This window comes from Meleagris gallopavo, chromosome Z, assembly GCF_905368555.1.
Source record: "Meleagris gallopavo chromosome Z, MGAL_WU_HG_1.1, whole genome shotgun sequence".
Classification (NCBI taxonomy): Eukaryota; Metazoa; Chordata; class Aves; order Galliformes; family Phasianidae; genus Meleagris; species Meleagris gallopavo.
The window spans coordinates 55,943,960-55,967,755 of NC_139435.1; the positions used below are offsets into that span (position 1 = coordinate 55,943,960).

Consider the following 23,796-nt stretch of genomic DNA (forward strand, 5'->3'; position numbering starts at 1 on the left):
TGCGAGCCTCTGGTGGATGCTTCCTTAGCCTCTTCTTGGCTATCCAAGATACTAAACACCTTCTCTGCGTCTTCATAGTTGGACACTGGAAAAATATCTACCCAAGTATCTCAGAACTTTCATCTATTTTTCACGTGTCTCCCTCAACTGCATTTAGACTAATTCCATTCTCCCCTTGTCATCTTAGATCATATCTTTTAGACCTGTTTATTTCTATGCTCTTCCTCACATTTCTTTCTTCAAGTATGACGTTTGATCAACAGAATCAACAACTGGAAAACCCGTATCACTGACTCACAGACTGTGAAATGAGATTTACTTTTTGCATGAATATAACATGGTATCTACACCCACAAGATAAAATGTTGCTTATCAGAAATTTTAGGCCTTAGATGGTCCTGTCCTTGGGTCGCATAATACCCTGCTGTCAACCCCACTGAATTAGAGTTCCACCAAAGTTCAGGACCATGGGCTCTTCTCAGTGCAAAGGTAACAGGCTGGAGCCTGTTTCCCACGCTTCATATAGCTGAGACACACGTTTACTTCACAGATACCTCCAAGAGTTTTCATCAAGACCAGATCCAGCCTGAAATTCCCATAGGCAGGATCAACATTTCCACATTGGTCCTGGAGCTCCTCTCCTATGAAGAAAATTTGAGGGAACTGGGCTTGTTCAGCCTGAGGAAGAAAAGACTGTAGGAAAACATTATTACAGCCTTTCTGTACTTTAAGGAAGCTAATAAAGATGACAGAGATTGTCTTTTTACATGGGCAGATAGTGGCAGGACAAGTGGCAATGTTTTTAAACTGAAACAGGTGACATTTAAATTAGATATTAAAAGGAAATTCTTTGCTCAGGGGGTGGTGAAAAACTATGCTGAGTTCTCCCTCTCTCCCTCCCTTTTTCTTGTCTTATTTAACTGAAGAATCTTTGTTGTCCAACGAAGGAATGTATTTAATTACTTGGGACATCTCCAGATGATATTAGGAGTGATGTACTGCTTTGTCCTCCACAAATGGTGGTGCATTCCAGCTGGAGTGCTGTCTGATCACATGCTGTACATAACTCTACTGAAACATATAATACACTGCATGCCTGCTTGCACTCTTGTTTGATCGCCAAGATCCCTGATACTCCATTCAGTCAAATGAGTATCCTAAAGGGATACCTGAGTGTGCCTCTTGTCACTCTATCTTCATTAGACAATTCTTTTAGAACTGATGCCTGAAATTTCAGGCAAGATGCATAGAAATGCTTGTCATCAGTGAGTAAGAGGTGATTGATAACTACAGCTGACTAAGATAAATAATCAAATATAAAACTGTAAGTACTTTTAGTATAAACAAACAGTTCACAAGGTATGCTTTGTGTAGAGGAGTATTTTTTTTCTATCACATATTCAATAGAAGGAAAAAAAAGCCAAATATTAAAAATATATGCAGGCAATATATTTGAATATATTGAAGACAAATGAATCTTCTTCTCCTTTGTAATTTTAAAAATATGATCTGTCTGCTGATTGGCAGATTTTATCCCAGACAAAAAAGGAAAAAAAAAAAAAGGAATGAAAAATGGAAATAAGTGGAGCTCTGTATTAGGTTGGTTTTGCTCAGCAGTTTTAGCCAATATCCAAGATATTTCTGCTTGGAGAAGCCCTGATGAAAACTGATCATATACAGAAAAATAGTTGGGAGTAGCAGGTTGACCATGAATTGCACACTGGCCTATATCCAGTTCTGTGACTTGCAACACATGTGGATGGTTGAAGCTATGTATGGGACAACATAACCAAAGATAAATTTCAGCAGGGTAAATACGTAGCCATGCAGAGCTGCACCCATTCTTTTAGCATGGTTTCTAAGCCTGTTAGGTTTATGCATTGGTCTTGAAGCAACCTCTTGGAAAAAGAAGTCATTAACCTGAAGAGAGATGAGACAAAAAGGACTTGTGTAAAGGGTGCTTTGGCCAATGTAAGTGAATGACGTCAATGAAAATGAAAATGAAAATGAAATGAAGTGATAATGAGATGAAAGTGAATTCTGTCAAGTTTCACAGAATCATAGAATGGCTTAAGTTATAAGGGGCCTTAAAGATCATCCACTTCCAAATTCCTGCAATGGACAGGGCTGCCACCCACCAGATCAGGCTGCCCAGGGCCCTACAACCTGGCCCTGAACACCTCCAGGGATGGGGCATCCACAGCATTTCTCAGCACAGTTTTTCACCACCCCCTGAGCAAAGAATTTCCTTTTAATATCTAATTTAAATGTCACCTGTTTCAGTTTAAAAACATTGCCACTTGTCCTGCCACTATCTGCCCATGTAAAAAGACAAATCTCTGTCATCTTTATTAGCTTCCTTAAAGTACAGAAAGGCTGTAATAATGTTTTCCTACAGTCTTTTCTTCCTCAGGCTGAACAAGCCCAGTTCCCTCAAATTTTCTTCATAGGAGAGGAGCTCCAGACCTCTGATCATCTCTGCGGCCTTCCTCTGGACACACTCCTACAGCTCCACATCATTTGCCCAAGGTGCAGGATGTAGTACTCCAGATAGAGCTGCAAATGGCAGAGCAAAGGGGGACAATCCCCTCACTCTCTTACTAGTCACACCTCTTTTGATGCAGCCAAGGATGCTATTGGCCTTCCAGGCTGCAAGCACAAGCTGCTGGCTGAAGTCCAGCTTTTCATCCATCAGGACCCCCAAGTCCTTCTCCACAGGGCCGCTCTCAAGGAGTTCCTCTCCCAGTCTGTGCACATATGTGGGATTGTCACAGCCCAAGCGCAGCACCTTACACATGGCTCTGTTGAACCGCGTTAGTTTCTCAGGGGAGATTCAGACGTTAGGAAATACTTCTTCTCTGAGACAGTAATCAGGTGCTGGAATGGACTGCCCAGGGGGTGGTAGAGTTCTCTGTCCCTGTAAAAATGCTTAGCTGTGGTACTGAGGAATATGGCTTAGTGGAAAATATTGGTGGTAGGTGGATTGTTGGACTGGATGATCTTAGAGGTCTTTTCCAATCTTGGATGGATCGTGATTCCATGATTCCATTTATCAACTGGTGCCATCACTCCATTATAGAATGCTACCAGGTCACGTGTGATCTACTCATGGTGAGGCTGTGGCAGCTATCATGGATCACCTCCTCATCTTGCGTGCGCCTTAACATCTCCTCCAGGAGAATCTGTTCCATGATCTTTCCAGGCACAGAGGTGAGGCTCACCAGCCTCTAGTTTCCTAAGTCTTCTTTTCTCCCTTTTTTTAAAAATGAGAGTGAAGTTTCCCTTTTTGCAGTCATGAGAGTCTTCACTAGACAGCCATGACTTTTGATATGATAGAGAATGGTTTGGCAGCTGTATCAACTAGTTCCTTTAGAACCCTAGGATGCATGTCATTGATCTCCTTAGACTTGTACAAGTTCAGTTTCATTGGATGGCTTCAGATTTGCTCTTTGTAGAAGGAATTTTGCTCCACTAGACCCTTCCTAGAGATTCACAGACGTGAGCCTGACTGTCACTGAAGACTAAGGAAAAAAACTCACTGAATACCTCAGCCTTTTCCGTGTCTGTTGTAGCCAGTCCTCCCTTCTCAGTTATCAGAAGGAGAACACTTTCCTTAGCCTGTCTCTTCTGAGCAGAGTACCTGTAGAATCCCTTCTTTTTTATTCTACGCATGCCTTGCCAAGTTCAGTTCCATCTGTGCTTTGGCTTTCCCTGTACAATCCCTTCAGAACCAGATGTCAAGTTTCACTGTAGTGTCATTGAATCTTGCATCTCAGCATCATAACAAAGCTTCAACTTAAATTAAAAGAAAGAAATCCCCGAGGGAAAGGGCATCATGTACTGCATTCTAATAGTCTGTAGCCTTTCTGTTTAAGAGACCCTCGCTCCTGCAGTTCATGAGTGGCACATGCAGTTAGGATCATTTCTGAAGATTTTTCAAACCTTTTCCCAAATGTTCACATCCCCTTATAGCCTGCTCCTCTTCCCAATATTTACTTCTGATCTTTCTAACTCTGCTTCTCTGCTTTTGATTTTGTACAGATTGTCTGGGAGTGCATCTGAAACTGAACTGACGGAATTACTGTGGTGGTGCTAAGGATAACGCATGTGAAGGCAACAAAGAACCTTACCAGTGTTTTGTGTATGTGTAGACTAGGGTGTTAGCAGCCAAATGATAATTGATGGTCATTAAAAATGTAGCTCCCTCTGCTGAACTGAACCAGTCGAAAGGTAGCTTCCTCCTTAATTCAAAAACTACAGCTGAGAGTTGAAGGGTCGGCAAAATGCCCTGCACTATGCAGTTGGTTGGAAATAGCCTTTCTCTTACTGGAGAAGCTACACGTTCTGAGAGGAACAGTCCAGATGCAGAACTCCCAGGAACTGTGTTTAATGTCTGTTTGTTTCTCAGTGTAAACCTCATCATTTGACAGTAAAAATATAGCCAAAATCATTTGTGTTTAAAAAATAAACCCCTGAGGGGAACTGAGCTGTGTGCATGTAATTAGTGGTAAGAAACAGGTATTTTCTGAATCGATAGATCCCTTCTTAATTCCATTCTTCAATCTGATTCTCACTTTTGAGGGATTCTGAGGTCTTTTGGTGAGGAAGAATATATAATCAGAAGCTTCTAGTTGCTAGTTAACGGTTGCAGACATGGTCTGCCATTAGTCTTAATCTCTCACCAGCAGGAATACTTACAAACCTACAACTCTGTTAAGTGGTTTGTTAAAATTATGTATTTCATCCTTTCCAAACAAACAGTGAATCAGCTTGTCTTCTGCAGATAAATGCATTTGGCTGGAGGGCTTAATGAACCTGATTTATTTGAATTTGACAAAACTGAGAGAAAATCAGGACCTGTTCTGCAATGGGAGATAGAGGAATTTAAAAGCCAAACAACAGAGAGGACTGCCGAGCTCAGGTGTGTTGAAATGGCTGACAGTATAGTTAAATACATGTCTCTTGGGCTTAAATCCCTTGGAGCTTTATGGTATCCTTCAATCATCAAAAATGCTGCAGATCAGAACAGGGATAAAACTATTCAGCTAGAGGCTGTGACAACATGCCTTGTCAATTCTACAGCAGCGACAACAGGGAGAAAGGTTCAACTCATTAAAAAAAAAAACCATAAAGATTGAAGGTTATTGAAAGAAACAGAAGTATCTTACTGCTCTGCACATGAAAGAGGTTACATAGCAGATAGTGAGTAAAAAAACAGGTATGGATTGCATTTACATTAAATTTATAACAAGATATTAATTCAGAACATGTTTGAATTTGTGGAGAAGCAAACTTTCAAATTCCCTCTGATTTACAGCTCCCCCAGCACAAGATTTGTATGGTAGACTTCCTTGCTTATTATCATGTTTCTGGGACAGCATAGGTCCCGAGTTGGATCAATTTTAACAAACAGAACAGTTTGTACATTAGAGTAAAGCATGTTATGGTTTTATGATTTTTGGTTATTGGTATTCCACATCATAACAACATGTAGTGCACTGGGAGTTAAAGAGTTAATGCTGCAGTTCTGGGTATCTGTCCCAGAAGAGAAGAAGACCTACATACCCCAGAGGACTTTGTGTTTAGAGAGGAGATATAACCCCTGGCAAGGTCACCTGATGTCTCTCTTTTCCCTTTTTGATTGTCAGGCTCTCCTTCCTGCTGCTCGTCCTGACCGCACGCCTCGCCTCAGCATTAGTGTAAGGCTTTTCAGGCTTTTTTGGACACACTTTCTCTCACTGTATTTGATTTAATAGCTCCAATTCTAATTGTATTGTATTATAGTGTGTTATCTTGCATTCTGATATCTTATTTAGTAAATTAGTTTGTTTCTCCTCAGATCATTGCTGCTGTTTAATTTTGGGGCCCATTTCCCTATCCTTTTCCCTCACCCCTTTGCGGGATGTGGATCTGCTGGTTCTTCTGCCCTGTTAGTCATGGAACTGGGCCGAACCAGCCCATAAACCACTGATATTCTGTATGGTGAATAAATACCTTGGGTTTCCCTTTCTCCATTTCTTGAGTGTGAGAGTGATGTTTCCCTTTTTTCAGTCAGAAAATTTCACCTGACAGCCACAACTTTTCACTTATGATGAATGGTGGCTTGGTAACCACTGTCAGTACCTTCAGAACCATGGGTTGCACGTCGTCTGTCCTCATAGACTTGTACACATTAAGTCTTATAATGGGAGGGATTTTTCTTCCCTTGCTTTCACCTGGAGGTTCAGGGATGTGAGATGCAGGAGTGTGAGAGATGCAAGAAGTCTGGCTGCCAGTGAAAACGGGGGCAAAGAACCTGCTCAGTACCTCAGCCTTCTCCATGTCTGTTGTACTCAGTTCTCTCTTTGCAGGTATCAGAGAGTGTACACTCTCTACGGCCCATCTCTTCTTTATTGTTGTTTTTTACATCCCCTGCTGAGTGCATTCTTGGCTTTCTTGATCCCTCCTCTGCATGTCCAGACAGCATTCCAGTAAAAACATCCTTGTTTTTACTGCCTGTATGTGTTTTTCTTATCCCGCAATTTGATCTGCAAGTTTTTGCCAAGCCATGTCAGTTTTCTGAATCCTCTGCTTGTTTTCCTATAGTGATCCACTAAATCTTGGATTTTTAATGACAGGATTAATAGATATCATCTCTGAAGCTAGAGTTTACTCGTGGTAAAGGTGAAGTTCAGAACACAGCTCCCAGTGGTTCTTGAGTAAGAATCAAACTATAATGCTGACTTCCAAACATTAGAATAATCACACTAAAATCTGTACTGTCAAAATGACAGTGTTTGATCTAGTTATAGAGGAAGTAATATAGCTCGCTCTAGTTGACTCTATATGAGCAAGGAGGCTGCTGAGTGTGATTTCCAGGGGTTCCTTCCATCCTCAACCAGTCTGTGACTCTGCTGTAAAAATGCTGTGCACCTTCTCTTTATTGTTAACAAATGTCAGTGGGAAAAGGAGGCTTATGGGGCAGAAAACACTACAAATTCAGTGAGAAATGCTGATGGTGTCTTCTCAAAGTTTTTAAAAATCATGATTGTATTTCCAAAATATCATGACTGACTTTATGCTAGAAAAGCACCTGCATAATTCTGGTGTTGTTAAATGAAGCACATTCAGATTTTCTAAGCATTTCCCAGAGCAATATGACGTCCTACAAGTCTGTAAAATAAATTTCAATTTTCTTGCATCTTGCATCTTCAAGAATGGAAACTTTAAATTAAATGCATGCCAGCTTTGCAAATGTTGGTGGAGGGGGAATTTTTTTATACTCTTGATACACATATTCAGTGAAGGCTGTGAAGAAGAAACCTGTTAATGTAAGAGGAAAAGGTGTAAAACAGATGTCAAAATATGAGATTATATTTTTATATACATATACAAAATGTATATCAGCCAAGGTGAAGGGTGAATACAGAAAAAGTAGTCAAAGTTTAGTCACCTAGGTCAGTGAATTCACATATCATCTAAGACACAGTTTTGCTCTTGGGCAGATTGAGAAAGTTGCTGTCTTCCCAGGATGACTTAGCCAATTGAAGTACTCTTTTTTTTCTCTCTCTCTCTTTTTTTTTTTTTTTCAGTTAACCTGAATTTGCCTGGACATTTTTTATTTCTCTGCTTGACAATTAAAATGAGAATTACAGAAACATTCAGGTGGAGAAGTACATCCAGAGGTAAAACTTTTTTCTGAAAGTAGGGCTTTGCCTAGCTTTGGTTCAAAATCCTTCTAAGAGGTTCAAGTTTATCTGGGAAATCTCTTTGAAAGTTAAGCTGTCCTCAGAGAGATCTTTTTCACTTTCTGTCCCAACAGAATTTCCACTGATTCACTTTATGACCACTGTCTCTCATTCTCCTGCTGTTTATCTCACTAGAGATTATAGTTCTGCTTTTCGTATGTAACTCCCTTGTCAATGCTATTGCAGGTCTAACTCTCTCTTCTCTCTCTTGAGAAGCTCTCTCTTCTCAAGGCAGAACTAGTTTGGTTCCCTCAGCTTCTCCAGGTAGGACATGTTCTTCACACCCTCTCCTTTGTTGGTGGCCTCTGATGGGCTTGCTCAAGTTTATCAATAACTTTTTCACATTGATGCATCCAAAAATGGATGTTCTGTGCCAGACTTATTCTAACAAGTGACAAGTAAGAAGAAGAAACTGCAACCTCCTGTGTAATGGCCTGCTAATATATTCCAAGATGCTGTTGTTTCTCATCACTGCCAGGACATATTTGTGGCTCACATTTAGTCTGTTGTCTCATAAGAACTCATAAGGTATCTTCGACAATCTTACCTTCTTGCAAGTCAGACAGATCTTAGCCTGTCCTGTGCAGGGAGTCTGCTTCAGGTGCAGGACTTTGTTTTGTTGAATTTTATTTCTATTGCCCATCTAGGCCCCTCCTAACGACAGCCCTGTCATCCAGGGTATTGACTATATAGCCAGTTTGGTGCTGTCCACAAGCTTGATAATGTACATTATTTTTAATTGTCCAAGTCATTGACAAAAGTACTGAACAGTTCCCAGAAAACCCCTGAAGAACTTCATGTGTCACCAGTCTTCAGGCAGAGTGCCACCTATTAACCAATACTTTTTGAGACCAACAGCACAGCCAACATTTCACCCTCCCAGTCTTCACCCATCCAGACACTAATGTCCTACTATGGAGCCAGAATACTGTGGGAGACTGTATCAAAAGCATTGCTGAAGTCAAACTATCTGACATCTACAGCTTTCCTCGCATTTGCAAACCAGTTATTTCATTATAAATGGTAGCTAAGTTGGTCCACTGCAATTTACCATTGGTATGACATGTTCTCCTTCATGTATTCAGAAATGGCATGGGTAGACTTGCTCCATTACTCTCTTGGGGACTGTCATTATGTTAAGCATGCTTGTTACTGGCTGCTTTTATAAGCAGATAGGATGGACTAGCATACTCTGAAGCAGCATTGCCAAAGGCATTAGAACTGATATTACAGGAAAAAGGCTGAAAAGAGAGCAAATTGGTGCCTCATCTCTCTCGGGGTCACAACTCACTTGTGACAAGGGATATTTTAAAGAAAATTAACTACTTGAGTAGACATGGCCATGTCACTTTGCTTCAGGTTTCATCTTCTAAAATACATTTCTAGCAGAAGAAAACCGTATCTATTGACTCTGACATAGTGGCTTTCTGAATCCATAGTGTTTGGCTCTGGAAACAGTTGGTATCAAAAATACATAAATAAATAAGCAGGCATGCAGTTTATAATTACACTCTTATAGTCCGTTACTGCTGTTTCTGTCCCATCATGGTTTTGGCTGAGACAGAGTTAATTTTAGAGATGCCAGTATGGCGTGGTGTTTCGGATTTTTGATGAAAATAGCAGTGATAACACAGAGATGTTTCAGTTACATAGGTCAAGGACTTCTCTGCTTACCCTGCCCTGCCAGTGAGGAGCTGGGACTGCAGAAGGAGCTGGGAGGGGATAGAGCCAGGACAGATGGCCCAAGAAGGCCAAAGGGCTTTCGTCCACACAACATAAGATATATGGTGTAAAGAAAGAAGAAAGGGACGCGTTTGGAGTGATGGCATTCATCTTCCCAAGAAGCCACTACATGTGATGAGCCCTGCTGTTCTGGAAGTGGCTGAACACCTGCCTGCCAACGGGAAGCAGTGATCAAGTCCCTTTCTTTGCATTGCTTGCTCTTGTGGCTTTGGCTTTGAGCAGTAAACTGCCCTTACTTCAACCCAGGAGTTCTTACACTTTTATCTTTTCATTTTTCTTTCCTGTCCCACCTGGAGAGAGTGAGTGAGTGTCTGTGCAGGGCTCGGCTGCTTGCTGTTAAACACAAGAGGTGCTTTTTGGGCCCACTGTGTGGCACAAAGGGTTGGAGGAGACAAGATTTGATTGGAGCATAGAGTGTGCTACACCAAATTTATAGATATTATGGCTGTTTAGCTGCAAATCGGTAGGCTCCTGTGCTTGCCATGGGACTTGCTTGCCTACTGTATCTAAGAGTTCAGAGCTTGTTACTGGCTGCCTTCTGCTGCATTTCTTTGCTGTACTCCTTCGCATACTGTTTTGCTCTGCCTGGGATCACTTTGGTAACAGCCATGGCCATGTGCCTGGGCTGGTAGAGAGCCAAAGCATTGCTGCTGTTCCTATGCTGGTGTACTTGGCAGGCTGAAACTCCAGACTGAACTTGAGCTAGTGACTTGTGGATAAGTCCACATGAGAGAATATAAACCCCGGTGCACTTGTGGCCATGAAAAAGTCTGCAATACAGCAGGTACACCTTGCAGCATTCTTGTTTGCAGATAAGGCCATGCCAGAATACCTTGAAGCATCTGTGGCCAGAGATGAGACTGCAGCACAGCAAGTATCTAAAAAGACTGCGGCCAATTAAAGACGTCGTGCCAGGGCAGGTACACCTCAAAACAACAGCGGCTATGGATAAATCCACGCTGCAATAAGTACAAAGCTGTGGCCCATTAGTAAATCTACACCTGAGTAGGCAGACCTTGAAGATGTGTGGCTGTGGATAGGTCCATGACATAGCTGGCAGATCTGAAGGGAGCGTGGCTCGTGGATAAAGCTATGCCACAGCAGATACACCTCTAAACTCTATAGCCAGTTGGCCAGCTAGAACAGGGGCGATAGGAGTTTGCTGAAATGTTGCACCTTCTACCCGGTCCGATTGTGACAGATACACCTTTACGCTGTTCTAACCCACGGTCTAAGCTGCATGTTATAGGAAGGCCTGTAGTAGGAACACAGGATAAGCCGCACAAGGAGCGGAGTGAGCGCAGCACGGACCCCACCAGAGCCGAATAGCACCAGATAACACAACGCACACTCTCTCACACATTTCCCGTTCTCTCCTCGTTCCACGCCTTCCGCACACTCCAAGATGCTTTCCTCCCTCAGCCTCGCACCTCCCGGAGCAACCAGGAGCGGTGACACCGAGGGGACAGGACAGCGAGGACATCATAGCACGGCCCGCCCCGCCCCGCCCGGCAACCGCCCCCGGCACAGGGCCCCCCGGCACGCACGCGCGTGGGCCGGGCCGCCGCTCTCCTCGGGGGAGGGAGCAACGAGCTCCGAGCCCGGCGCATGCGCCCTGAGCTCGGCGCCCCCACTCGGCTCCTCTCGGGCCGCGCTCGGCTATTTCCGCCTCTTTGTTTTAAACTCCGGGCCGAGCCTTTTAATTTTAAACACCTCCCCCACACATCGTTTTTTATTTTTTTTTTAATTTTTATTTATTTTTCATTTTCCGCGAGGGGAAGGGGAAGAGGGGCCGATATCCCTCTCTCCCTCCCCCCCCCCCTTGCTTGCCCTCCTCTCCTCTCGCCCTCCCTCTCCTCACGAAGGACGGGCAGGGCAGGGCGCCGGCAGCTCGCGGAGCGACGGACCCCTCCGTCGGCCGGAGACCGCGCCCCTCCCCGCACACGGACACGGCGCCGCCCCCCACCCCGGCAGGTCAGTGGGGCCGGGGCCTGCAGCGTCCCCGGGGCGGGGGGCGGCCTGTGCGTGGGGTTCGTGTGGCCCGCGGGGGGGTGGGAAGGGGCGAGGGAGCGACCCCGATGCCTCCGTGTGCGTGAGGGCTGCGCGTCAACTTTGTGTGCGCCGTCGGGGGCTGCGGTGGGGGGGGGGGGGTGGGGAGCGCAGGGCTTGCGTATGGCTTTATTGGAACTGTGTGCTGCGATCTCCGCGCAGCCGCTCCCGTGGGCTGGGGGCACGCAGCTAGGCGTGGGGGAGCCTGAAGCCCCGAGAAACGGGAAATAAAGTCGTGCTGCTGGCGCTGGAGTGGCTGGATGCGCACAGTCCGAGGTTTGTGGGTGTGCGCGTTTCGCGTGGTCAGCTTCTGGTGGTTTTCTGCAAGTTTTAGTGACTTAGGTTGGTTCCTTCAAGACCCGAAGCGAGGGGCGTTTCTTCAGAGCGATCGTGCAGAACGAGGCGCAGTGGGGGTCTGCTGTTACCACAGCCTGGGTCTTCTTTTGCTGCTTCACAGGTATTTTTGGAAGTATGGAAGTATCGCTATATGCAGGCTTTGTGTCGAAGCAGCTTAGCCATTTCCTCCCTTCTGCAGGAAATAGATGTGTCTGAGGAGCGAGGACTGAGAAATTCCATTTTATTGTCACTGTATGCTCTTGAACATCCAAGAAAAACAGCAAATACTTCCAGTATTTCTCCAGATTGCCTTTCACAATTGCCTTCTGGAGTCTCACAGAACAGCTAAGGTTGTGGATGAAAAGATTTACGTTTTAAAACAGAGAAGGAGGGGGGAGAAAAGTTGAGCTGCTTCTCAAACATAGGTTCATCGTAACTACTTCATCTCATCCATCTTCTAATGCAAACTGATTCTCTCTCTGAAGCCTGCTAAATGCATTGTTACAGGTCTTCTTGCTACCAGGTACTGTGGCTTTTTTTGTTTTTGTTTTGCTTTTTCTAAACTGTTGTTGCCATTTGGTAGGGCACCTATGAACTTTACATTTATTTTTTTTTAGTGGCAGGTCAGATAGGAGTCTGTACCATGAAGCTCACAGCATCTTAGGGCAATTCACACAGCCCTTTGGTTGGTGACAAAATCAGTAGAAATAGAAGCCTTGCACCCTTCCACTAGTTTTATTCCGCCTGGAGAAGGCTCAGGAGAGACCTGATAGTGGCATTCCAGTACTGAAAGGGCTTTTAAGAGGGAAATCAACTTTTTGTACAAGCAGATAGTGATAAGAGAAAGGAGGACAATTTTAAACTAAAAGAGGGGGGATTGAGGTTAGGTGTTAGGCAGAAATTCTTTACCCAGAGGGTGGTGATGCCCTGGCACAGCTGCCCAAAGAAACTGTGGTGCCCCATCCCCTGGAGGTGCTCAAGGCTGGGTCAGATGGGGCCCTGGACAGCTGAGCAGGTGGGGGGCAGCCCTGCCCATGGCAGAGGGCTTGGAAGTAGATGATACTTGAGGTCCTTTGTAGCCCAAACCATTCTCTCATTCCTTCAATTTAAGTCGTTCTTGTAGCTATCTTACAGTCTGTTTATGAGAATACAGAACTGAACAGAGTAGAACTGAAGGTACTTGGTGAGACCATGTACTTAGTTAGGAAAACACCTGTCCCTTTTCTAAAGAGATGTGTAAGGCTACTGCAACTGGAACCTTGGAAGGATGCAGCTTTCAAAGCATTATTCTACATGATGGAAATCTATTTAAGTTCTGTATGTGGGTTTATGCAGCCAACCTGATCTGGTGGCTCTAATGTCAGCATAGACAATCAACATGAAATGTTTTTAAAATCTTGTCTTAAAACCAACTTGTATCAATGCAACTCCAGGTCTTGGTAATTACTACGCCTTGAAAGATTTCTGCTCTTAAAAGGTTGTGAAGTATCATCTCCTGAACTTGCTAGTATGGAATTGAATCATAAAATCATAGAACTGTTTTGAGTTGGAAGGGACCCTTAGAGATCATCTAGTCCAACTCCCCTGCAATGATCAGGGACACTTAAAGCTCAGTCAGGTGCTCAGAGCCCCGTTCAGCCTGACCTCAAGTGTTACCAGGGGCAGGGATAATTTTTTGTGGCCCTCCTTTGCACGCACTCCAACAGGTCCCTGTCTCCCCTGTACTGAGGGCTCCACATCTGGATGCTGTACTCCAGGTGAGGCCTCTCCAGCACAAGGCAGAGGGGCAAGATCACCTCCCTCGCCCTTCTAAACACACTGCTTCTGGTGCAGACTATCATACAGTTGGCTTTCTGGGCTGTGAAGGCATGTTGCTGGCTCACATCCAGCTTACCTCCACCAATACTCCCAAGTCTTCTGTAGTTGCTGCAGTTGCTCAGCCTACTCACACTATGTAGAATCATTAAGAGAAGGTCACCTCTCAACTTTATACTTGAGACATAGGTAACGTTTTTTTATTTGCTTCAACAGCTTCCACTTTTTTTTTTCTTTCCCCAAATGACTGTTTAATCTAGGTAGCCTTTTTAGCTTTTGTTGTTCTTATTTTTTTTTCTCACATCAGGGAGATGCAGAGATCTCCTAAGACTGTAATGGTTCCAGAATAAAACACTGACTTGGCTGTAAGAAGAAGTAGAAGCACTTCCATTAAAGCTCTGAGCTAGATATAACGTGCAAAGTGGTTGTGAATGTAATGTTTTGAAAAATATGCATGTTGATAGCATTTCATTTCTTAGCCACTGTCTTGAGAGATGTTGGCTTACAAATGTAAGGAAAATGTAATGATATTCTTTATATGTATTAAACATTTTCCTTGTGGTTTTTTGTTGTTGTTGTTGCTGTTGTTTTGGAGATGTTGTCCAGTTGACACACAATTGGAAGAAGAGGTACTAAATAAAAGGTTGTGCTGATAATGGTGTTTGAAGATGCAAAAGAATGTAGTCAGTAGTCCTGACTAGTTCAGTGATTTGAACATGGTTTTGTTTTTGTTATTGCTAGTAAGGATGCATAATGATGTTTCAAACCACTCCAACCTGCTAGGTTAGGCACACTGTTGGGTTTACAGGAAATACAGAGGAAACTTACTCAGGACTGCTTGACTGAAGTAAGTTAAAAGCCAGAAAGAAACTGCCCGTGTCTAGGATCTTTTAACTAAGCAAGACATCTCTTGAAGTTCTGTCTTGAAGTAAATTTATAGTGTCATATTCTTCACACCTCCCTCTTTGAAAACACAAGTTTTGTATATTAGAGTGTAAGTTTAATTGATACATGGAAGTAAGTGTAATAAAAAGGATACAAAAGGATTATTCTGCATTAAAAGCATTCCTTGCTGTTATGATACATAGCATTGCTTCATGTCTGAATGAAGATGTGCTGTAAATACTGGTTTGTTCTGTAATTTACTCTAAGTGGCCAAGAGAAAGATTGCTACTTTTCTCTGAATTAGATTCATGAATTAGTTTTGCTGGATATAAGTGCTTCTATATTTAAATCAACAGTCTGAAAACAAAGTACACAGTGTGGTGAGACCATATGAGATTGAAAGCCTTATTTGCTACTGAAAGTTTGGTTGAAGTTTGTTTCCGCACAGACCTCTTGCAGTCATATTGCAGCATTGTAGGAGGGAATAGAACAACAGTGGCATTATCAGTGATATTGTTTATCCACCTTTTTTTTTTTTTTAATCAGAACAAGTATTTCAAAATTATGGGGTAGCACAGGTCATCCAAAAGTAGAGGGAGTGACAAACTGGTGAGTTCGAGTTACCTGTTCTTTGTGCTGAAAAGATGACTGCTTAACACATTAATGGCTGCCTCTCATTCAAATAGCACTTAAAAACTGACAGAGCTTGTGGGGGAAGGTGTTTAGGGGAGTTGTGTGTGTGTGTTTGTGTGTGTGTGCATCGCAGTGCAAGTGAAACTGTAAGGAAGAAATAGGCAAGTGCAAGTGGTTCTACCATTACTTTCTCCATCTCTTTAAAATGACGAGAAACAGACATCTTATTCCTGTAGACATGTATTTAGGCTGTCATTATCGGATACCTACTTCATATTCTGCCTTTGTGATTGAAAGTAACTTAAAATTTTGTCTGCATTAAAAGGGCTTGTGTTTTGGTGGCCATAACCATCCATAATGTTTACAACTGAGGATGGCCTTGCTTTTGGAATAGCATCATTTCATTTCTGTTTAAGGTGGGAAGCATTCTGTGTGTTTTGTTTGTGTGCAGTGATGTGCTGTGCTGTACTTGGTCAACTAGAGGAAGGTTATATTTTCAGGTCACTGTAATGAATGTCATGTTATTTGCTGACTTGCAAGTGGTCATCAAGTTTTTCTGTTTTACTTAAGAACTCTTCATTCATAATCAGTCAGTGTATGATACTATATTCAGACAATTATTACATGATTACCATTTTACAGAATAAAATGCAAATCTCGAGTGCTCAACTAACAATGACATTATGCTTTAACAAGTCATCTCTGCTATGTTTTCCCATAATGTTCATAATCTGTTTGTAACCACAAAAATCGTTTACTGGTGAAAATATGTGAGTATGGCCAGTGCAATGTTTGCAGATTATTTTTTTTTTTCTTATTTTACTTTTTCATATATCATCATTTTTTTTTTTTTTCTTTCCCTAGTTTGTCACCTGAAAGAACAAACTGAAAGCTACAATACAGTGGACTAACTTGTAAATTCTTTACATATGAAGAACTGGCTGTGATGTTTCCTGGTGTACCTCAACTATCTGTTACTTTAAGTACCTGACTGACATGATGACTGCTAGGGCTCAATTGATTACTTACTTGAAGGACAGTGTTAAATTTATTTTAACTTACTAGACAGCAGAAATGCACTTAAAAATTTTATTTCATTCTACCAATTTTGTTAGTTGTGCTTAACAGTGGCTATTAGCAAGCTTTATTTTAAGATTTTTTTTTATTTTTATTTTTTAAACACAGTAGCAAATTTGCTTCATTCAGAGTGGCTTTGCCTGAAAATCATTTGGACACAGGGAGGTTGGAGGTCAAAGTTATGTTCTCGGAGTTGAGGTCATAATGGCCTGAGATCTTAACTAAATTCCTGTGTTTCATATGACTCCCTTTGTGCTGTTCCAGATGTAATAATAATGGATTTGGGCTTATGATTTTTCTTTCTTAATCCTTGAAGTAATTCTCTTTGCATCCCTGAGTTATTTCTTCCGTTTTGTTTGCATGATCAGCTCAGACTGTGCTTATGAAAGCCACCCAGTTCTGCAGTTAGCGTTTCCAGTAGTCTTTCTCACTGTACTGGTTGATTGTTTATGGACTTGCACATCCTTTCCCGTGTACAGCTTTTTGAGCTTAGCTGACTCTTCTTCTCTGGGAAGATCAAGCATAACATCACCACTTGTTGAATGCTAGCTTAGAATTTCTTCTGCAAGTGCACATTGTGTGGTCCTATGCAAAAGTCTGCATATGAGAAACTGTTCTTTTGTGTTAGCATGGAAACAGTATGGTCAGAAATTGTACTCCATTAAATAAATGCGCTAGGTTTAGAGATGAAAGTTTACAGGAACAGTATGCATGAATGCATTTCATCTGTTAAATGAATGACATAACTAAACCACCTTTTCCTGTAACAGTTTCCTAAGACTGACTGCAAAGATGTCTTGTATCTTAAACCAATTAAAGCTTCATGATCATGCTTTTTGTATTGGGTTAGATGAGGATTTAGATGTACCTAGTTAAAACCTTGGTGAAAAAAAGGTCTTTCTGCTGTGTTTGTATACTATGCCTGTCCTGTTCTCAGACCTTTTTTTTTTTTTTTTTTCCTTCTGAAAAATCCATATATACACTTTTTTTTTTCTTCCCAACCCTCTTTTCCTAATGAGTTTGGCCCTGATAAAATGGCATTACTTTAACTTGAATCTGCACTTCTAAGGTTTAAATTTTATTACTGCAATCTACATCTATCCATCTATCCCTGCAGTGAAGTACCAAATCTAGCCTATTCAAAATACTGTTCTAATAGCTTATTTTGCCAAAAGTTTGGATCTAATTATTGATCAGGAATATTTTAACTGTAAGGTATTTTTTAAAAATAATATTTATCTTTGTTAGATAGTCTTGGTGGCACCAAATCAAATCTTTTGTATACATTCCAATTTATTAATCTTGCCCTTCTAATCTTGCCCATCTTGTCCATGTTTTTCTTGACCAGATAGAGCGGGTAGATGTCACTCCCAAGATCAGATTATTCCATAATAATTTCACAGAAGACTTACGTTTTATATTCCTAAAATGAGTTATTCAAGCATCTTATCTTGACCACTGTCCACAAGAAAATGACTGTATGTCCCTATAAGCTTATTTCTAAAGTAGCATAAATGGTGGCTGATCATATGAAAAGCTTCTGGATAGCTAGTGAAACTAATTTTAGTTTACTTTCCTGCACTTCAGATTCTCTAATTTGACAGATGTCAACAGAAGTCATCTATGCCTACTGATCCACGTGGTGTTAAGTGATTCTTAGCACCTGGAGGTTTCATTCTTTGAATATCTTGAAACTGGTGGGCGTGGAAAGTTCTATATTAGTTGCAGTCAGTTTTTTAATGTAATCTTTGAGGCACAAGCATAGATGATGCCACCAGAAATTGTTTATTAGGAGTATGTTTCTTCTAATATGTAACAGTCAAATTCTGAAAGTGTTATTGTTGCCAATGGGTTGTGTGGTTAAGACCTGAAAATGGCTGAAATTTAGAAGTGTCACAGATTCAGAGAGGATATTACTTTGTTTTCCTTTTGTGTTTTGAAAAAAAACAAACAAAAACAAACAAAAAACAAAAAACCATAACATTTTACCCTAGACTTTTTTTTTTTTTTTTTTTTTTTTACTGGAATTATTGCAATGGGACCTAAATAAGTGCTTGGCCAACTTTGTATTCTTATAAGGCATTCTGTAATTGAGTACGTAAATAAATTACGGTATTTAAATGAAGTAGTTTTTGCAATTTATCTCTGGGAGCCACAAAAAGACACTTTCTACCAGTGTTGCATGTCCTCCTTCCATTTCTCCAGCCACAGAATGGTTCACATGACTTGCCTAGTGGAGTTAGTGTTCTTAAAGCACCACCCTGTTAGAGTCTTTATTCAACAGTCATAAACAGAAGTTGATACTGAATTGAATTTTTGGAAGTGAATGGAAAGACTCATTGAGATTTGTCTTTAAGATGTAGAAATATGAAGCATAAGCGTAAATGTAAATATTTCAGATTCTTTTTCTGTAGCCACTGTCATTAACTTATTTTCTCCCAGACTCCCTAGCCACTTACTGCTTCCCATGACAATTAACCTTTGAGTTAGTCATCTGTTATCACCATCTGCAGAGATTTAACAGTTTTAACATGCAAATAGTGTGTGGGGGGAGTCAGCTCACTCCTCTCTTAGCTTTAGCTAAGAGAGCTTCTTCCATTTTTCTACTGTGCATGTCACATATCTGTCTTGTGTTTGAAACACATGGTAGGAAGTAATAATATAATATAAAAATGATTTTGCATTTAAAAGTTCCTGGGAGAGCCTTGAGGCATACCTGGAATCTAATGGTGATGGCACAATAAGAACAGTGGTGTTTATTTATTTACTTGATAATATTCCTTGCATGAGATGTTCCTGGTTATACAGAACACTTTCACAGGATATTTTCTTCCTTAACTGTTTGAATAGTATGTGTCAGCATGTGGCTGTAGACTTCTGTCTGTTTGATAAAGCCATCGCTTTGAATTTCTATTACCCATCTATTCTGGTAATTCTGAAAGTTAATGATATTTTAATGATGGATAGCTGACAGTTATTCATATAGAATGAATAAAAGACTCATGTAAAAATGCAAGTCATCTGTCAGCTAAAACTTTTTACAGGTGCTTTCTTCTTAACTTGTTGCTGTTTGATCTGCTCTTGTGAACTAGAAAGTGCATATACTGCAGAACCTATCTGTTAATGTCCATATGAAATGGTGCTGTGTGAACCTGGCTCCTGACAACATAACAGCCATTCAGTGATTATTTGCTTTTATATTAGTTTTCCACATGACTGTCTCTTTTACTGTGTGTATATATATGTATATGTATATATATATATATATATAGTAAATAGGCATTATGCATAATATATATATATAAAAATTCGACTGCTGATCTAGATTTCTACTGATTTTTGTTTTTGTTATTAAGTTTATTATTTTATTTCAGCTGGCTGTTGATGCTGTCTTTGTTGTTAATGCTATCATATATACTTAAAGCTGTAAAGAGAGAACCAGTAGCTCGCAGCTAGGTATGTTTAAATTTCTCTTTTCATCAGTATTCATCACTTATGTATGTAAGCTGGCATCTGTGCCTTATTGTAAGGGATTCTGAGGAATTTTCTGCAATGATATCAGCGCAGAACATATCTTCAATTCACTGATGGACTAAAACTACCCTATCTTAGATCCTGCAATATACCACTACTGTGACAAGGTAAGGATGAATGACTTAACCTGTTCAGTGGCTTGTTTTCTAACAAATTGGATTTAAGTATGTGATGCAATAACTATATGGAGCTGAGAAAGAAAACTTCAAGAGATGGTTAATTCTTTTGCTAGCTGCTGTATGTGAAGCTTACTTTAAGTGCAACTGCTGCTGAGTAGGGTGTGATAAAGGAAAATGGTGGTGTTTTTTTTTTCCTTTTTCTCAGAGATTGGGCTAAGCTGTTGGTATTGGGCAATTTAGAAAACATTTTCATGACTACTCTGTTGAAGTGTAAATCTTACTGAGCGTAAGTCAGGAAGTGAAATACTGGCTAGCATCTTTGGAGATCTTATATATGCCATTGAAGCCTCTGGAGTGTAAGAACAGCCCTAGGGAGTTGCGGCTAACAGCAAGCGGGGGGATCTAGCACACCTGCTTTTTTCTGAAGTTTTTCTTTCCTCTTCTGCTACTTTCAGCTTACATTGACAGGCTTAAAGGTGTCTTCATCACTGTGTTGTGCTAGTGCTCTATGCTGTTAAAATGAGCACCTAAATGATGTGTTAGGATTTTTTTGCCTCAAGGTGGCCTTCTCTAGCAGGGAGGGGACACTAACTGCCAGTAATTTCCAAAACAGCAGAAAAGCAGCTGTCAAATGAAACCAGTCTTCTGTGGAGACACTTTAATTTGTTGCTGTAATGACCTTCAGGCCTTTTGGCTACTCTTAAGTATTAGCTCACTGCATAGCAAAATTTTGCTGCTGTTATTCAAAACAAAACAAGAGTCAGGGATTGGGTCACAGAAAAAATCAATTTTATAAGTGTTGAATCCTCTTGTGCCACCGTTTTGCACTGGATTTTTCTGTGAGGACTATGTTTCTTAAACTGGTGTCACATTGCAGTGTTAGGGCTGACAGACGAGATGGTTGTAATGTGATGGTGTTGCTCTTTTCTGTAGTCTGGCTTTCAACATTGTTTTTTTGTTTGTTTGTTTGTTTTGTTTGTTTGTTTTTAACAGAATTTGCAAAACTACCTGTTGATAGTCTCTTTAACACCAAGCTTGGAATGAGTGAATGGTGATTCATATGTTACATGAAGCTGTCTTCGACTGTAACACATGATTAGATTATGCAGTGAAAAAATGTCTTGACAGTTAACTTTTGGCAATCCTTACTTGCTGCAAGATGGCCAGGAAACATAAATGCAGAACAGTTTGATAATTGCAGGCATCCTTCTTTGTGAAATGGTATTTATTTGTGAAAAATAAGGCATGTTTTCATACTGCTAGACCTTGACCCTCCTCTCTCTCTTCTCTCACTCTCACTCATGCAAAACAGTATACCTAATGGTAAGGAAATGAAAATCATTGTGATCACTTTAAGGGTAAAATTCTAATCACAAAGTTTTCAAGCACTGTTATTCTGCTGATAATGTGAGCTTCTTTGCATAGCAAGGTTGAAGAATTTTTTACTGTTGTTGTTGCGGCACACAAAAAAAAGGATGTTGAAAGGGAAGTTGAAAAAGATGATTGTTTTCAATCCTCACAAGAAAAAGGGGGGAAATAAGTAAAATTGCTAGGATCTAGAACAGATTGCTAGAACAGATACAAATGTTGACTTTTATGTCAAAATGCAGTACTCACTTTACACGGATACATATATTTCTTTATGATTCTTTTAATTAGCTAATAAGCTGGTCTAACTAATGATTTCATTAAGCCTGCCAAAAGCCTGTGGTACCTTTCCTTTGAGCTGTGTGACCAATCCCCAGAACAGTGTGGTAGGTCCCCAACGCATGGCCTATGAGGAGCAGGCAGATAAGATGAAATGTAGTTACAAATGTTGTGTGTGCTTGGTTAAAAAAAAACAACCAACCAACCAAACGAAAAAAACCAACCACTTTCAAATGTCTGTCCTGTTTGCTACATCTAGTCATGCACTAACTTGCTGAAAAGCTGTGAAAATGAAAATCTGTTAAGATGGTTGGGCCAGAATATCAGTAACTCAGGATGGTTTTCATGTTCTCTTTCATATTTTAATGCAATTAAGCCAGTATTGTTAGCAAGTCTAATAAGACAAGAGCTGGAAAAACTAAAATTATTGTAGGGATAGAGTAATGTTGGACTAAAGTTTCTTATGCGCTTTGCACAAATGTAGGGATTTTTCTGTTCTTTATTGTTTATGCCATTTTGAGTGGAAAAAAAGAATTTAAAAAAACAACAACAAAACAAAACAAAAAAACAGAACAGCACAGTAAGCCAGATTCCATTTCAGTCTTAAATGACCTTTTTTTTTTTTTTTCCTGGAGAGTAACTTTGTTTCCCTACCTACTTTTTTTTTCACAGAATCATAGGAGTTAGAAGGGACTTCTGGAGGTCATGAGATATATCCCCCTGCTAAAGCAGGTTCCCTATAGTTATGTTATATAGGAAAGTGTCCAGGTAGGTTTTGATTATCTTCAGAGAAGGAAATTCCACAGCTTCTCTGGGCAGCCTGTTCCAGTGCCCTCACAGAAAATAAGTTTTTTCCTCATGTTCAGATGGAACATCCTATGTTCCAGTTTGTGACCATTGCCTCTTGTCCTGTTACTGGATACTGTTGAAAAGAGCCTGGCCCCATCCACTTGACAGCTGCCCTTTAGATATTTATAAGTACTGGTAAGATCCCCTCTCAGCCTTCTCTTCTCCAGACTGAACCTTGCCAGGTGTCTCAGCCGTTTCTCACACAGGAGATGCTCCAGGCCCTTTGCCATCTATACAGCTCTCTGCTGGATTCTCTCCAGAAGTTCCCTGTCTTTCTTGAACTGGGGAGCCCAGAACTTGTCGCAGTACTACAGATGTACCCTCACTAGGGAAGAGCAGAGGGGAGGATCACCTCCCTCAGCCTGCTGGCTACAGTCTTCTTAATGCACCAACCTTGCTTTTTCTTTCCTAATTCCTTCAACTATTTGTTCTCCTACTACAAACATATGTACTTTTATTACTCAAGTGTCAGTCTTTGGTTTAGGTGCTGTTTATGTGGTAGGCTGTTCTCAATAGGTCTGACTGTAGCTTCACAGGGCAGCTGCAGGGTCGGAGTTCAGCTGAGCACCCTGGCTCTGCCCCAGCTGTGCATCCATTTCTCTCCTGGGGATGGCAGGTGCTTGCTCACTTTCTTTGCTCTGTACTGAGTAGATTTTTTTGCCCTGCCGTGGGATAGAACATTTTTAGGAAGAAATCATCATTACATCTGAATTGAAGAAGACTAAATATATTTCAGAAATTGTGCCCTATTCTCCATGCTTATTAAAAATAATCAAGCCTTTTGCAGGTAAAACACTTTGAATAATGAAACTGGTGTTATGCTGGTAAGGCAGCCATGTTACCGTACAGCTACTTGATCTCTTTCCTTCTTAGCAAGATGGGTGGAAATGAGATAGAGAGGAAAAAAGTGAGGTTTTTTTAGTTTTGCTGCTTAATGAAAGGGAAGTAAAATCCATACAGAAGTAAAAGGAGAAAAGTTATTCTCTACTTCATATCAGCAGATGATGCCCAGCCACCTATCCTGTGAGCCATGGCCTCATGCATGTAGCAGATGCTTGGAAGACACATCTTCGTAGAGTGCACTGCAGCTCTTCCTTCTCTCCTTGCTGAGCGCAGCATCACACAGGATGAGGTGTCCCTCTGGTCATTTTGGATCAGCTGTTGTACCTGTGTTCCCACTGTTCCTGGCCTGCTGGTCCTGGGGGCACCTAAAGGCTGTGTGCTGTGCCACACTGCCTGCTGCTCTTGCTTCAAGCAAAGGAGCTGTGTGGGCTGCTGGAGAAAAGGTAACTCCAGCCCAGCTGGACCCAGTACAGAAGGTTGTCTTGGCTTGTGCCATTAGTGTTAGCAAGGAGAAGTAAAATTGTACTGATGTGTTTTTT

General features: G+C 41.2%; 2 protein-coding genes and 1 long non-coding RNA gene across 6 annotated transcripts in view; 1 reads left to right on the forward strand and 2 right to left on the reverse strand.

Moving 5' to 3' along the window:
- Positions 1–23,796, reverse strand: part of SLC49A3 (solute carrier family 49 member 3) — a 103,570-nt gene that overhangs the window by 46,528 nt on the left and 33,246 nt on the right. The window lies entirely within an intron of this gene.
- LOC146542311 (uncharacterized) lies at positions 5,142–11,039 on the reverse strand. Its single transcript, XR_014880617.1, has 2 exons — positions 10,820–11,039; positions 5,142–7,302 (listed from the first exon to the last, which is right to left on the reverse strand). It is a non-coding gene; the product is annotated as an uncharacterized LOC146542311 (long non-coding RNA).
- PCGF3 (polycomb group ring finger 3) overlaps positions 11,056–23,796 on the forward strand; it is a 64,736-nt gene continuing 51,995 nt past the window's right edge. Inside the window, exons 1-2 of one of the 3 annotated variants that reach the window (XM_085213984.1) lie at positions 11,231–11,444; positions 11,877–11,976. Coding sequence is in view for 1 of the 3 variants with exons in the window: in XM_085213981.1 (XP_085070107.1) it covers positions 11,079–11,444 (366 nt within the window). In the remaining 2 variants the exon portion in view is untranslated. Of the gene's footprint in view, positions 11,445–11,876; positions 11,977–23,796 lie in introns of all 3 variants that reach the window. The other 2 variants (XM_085213981.1, XM_085213983.1) reach the window with 2 other exon arrangements.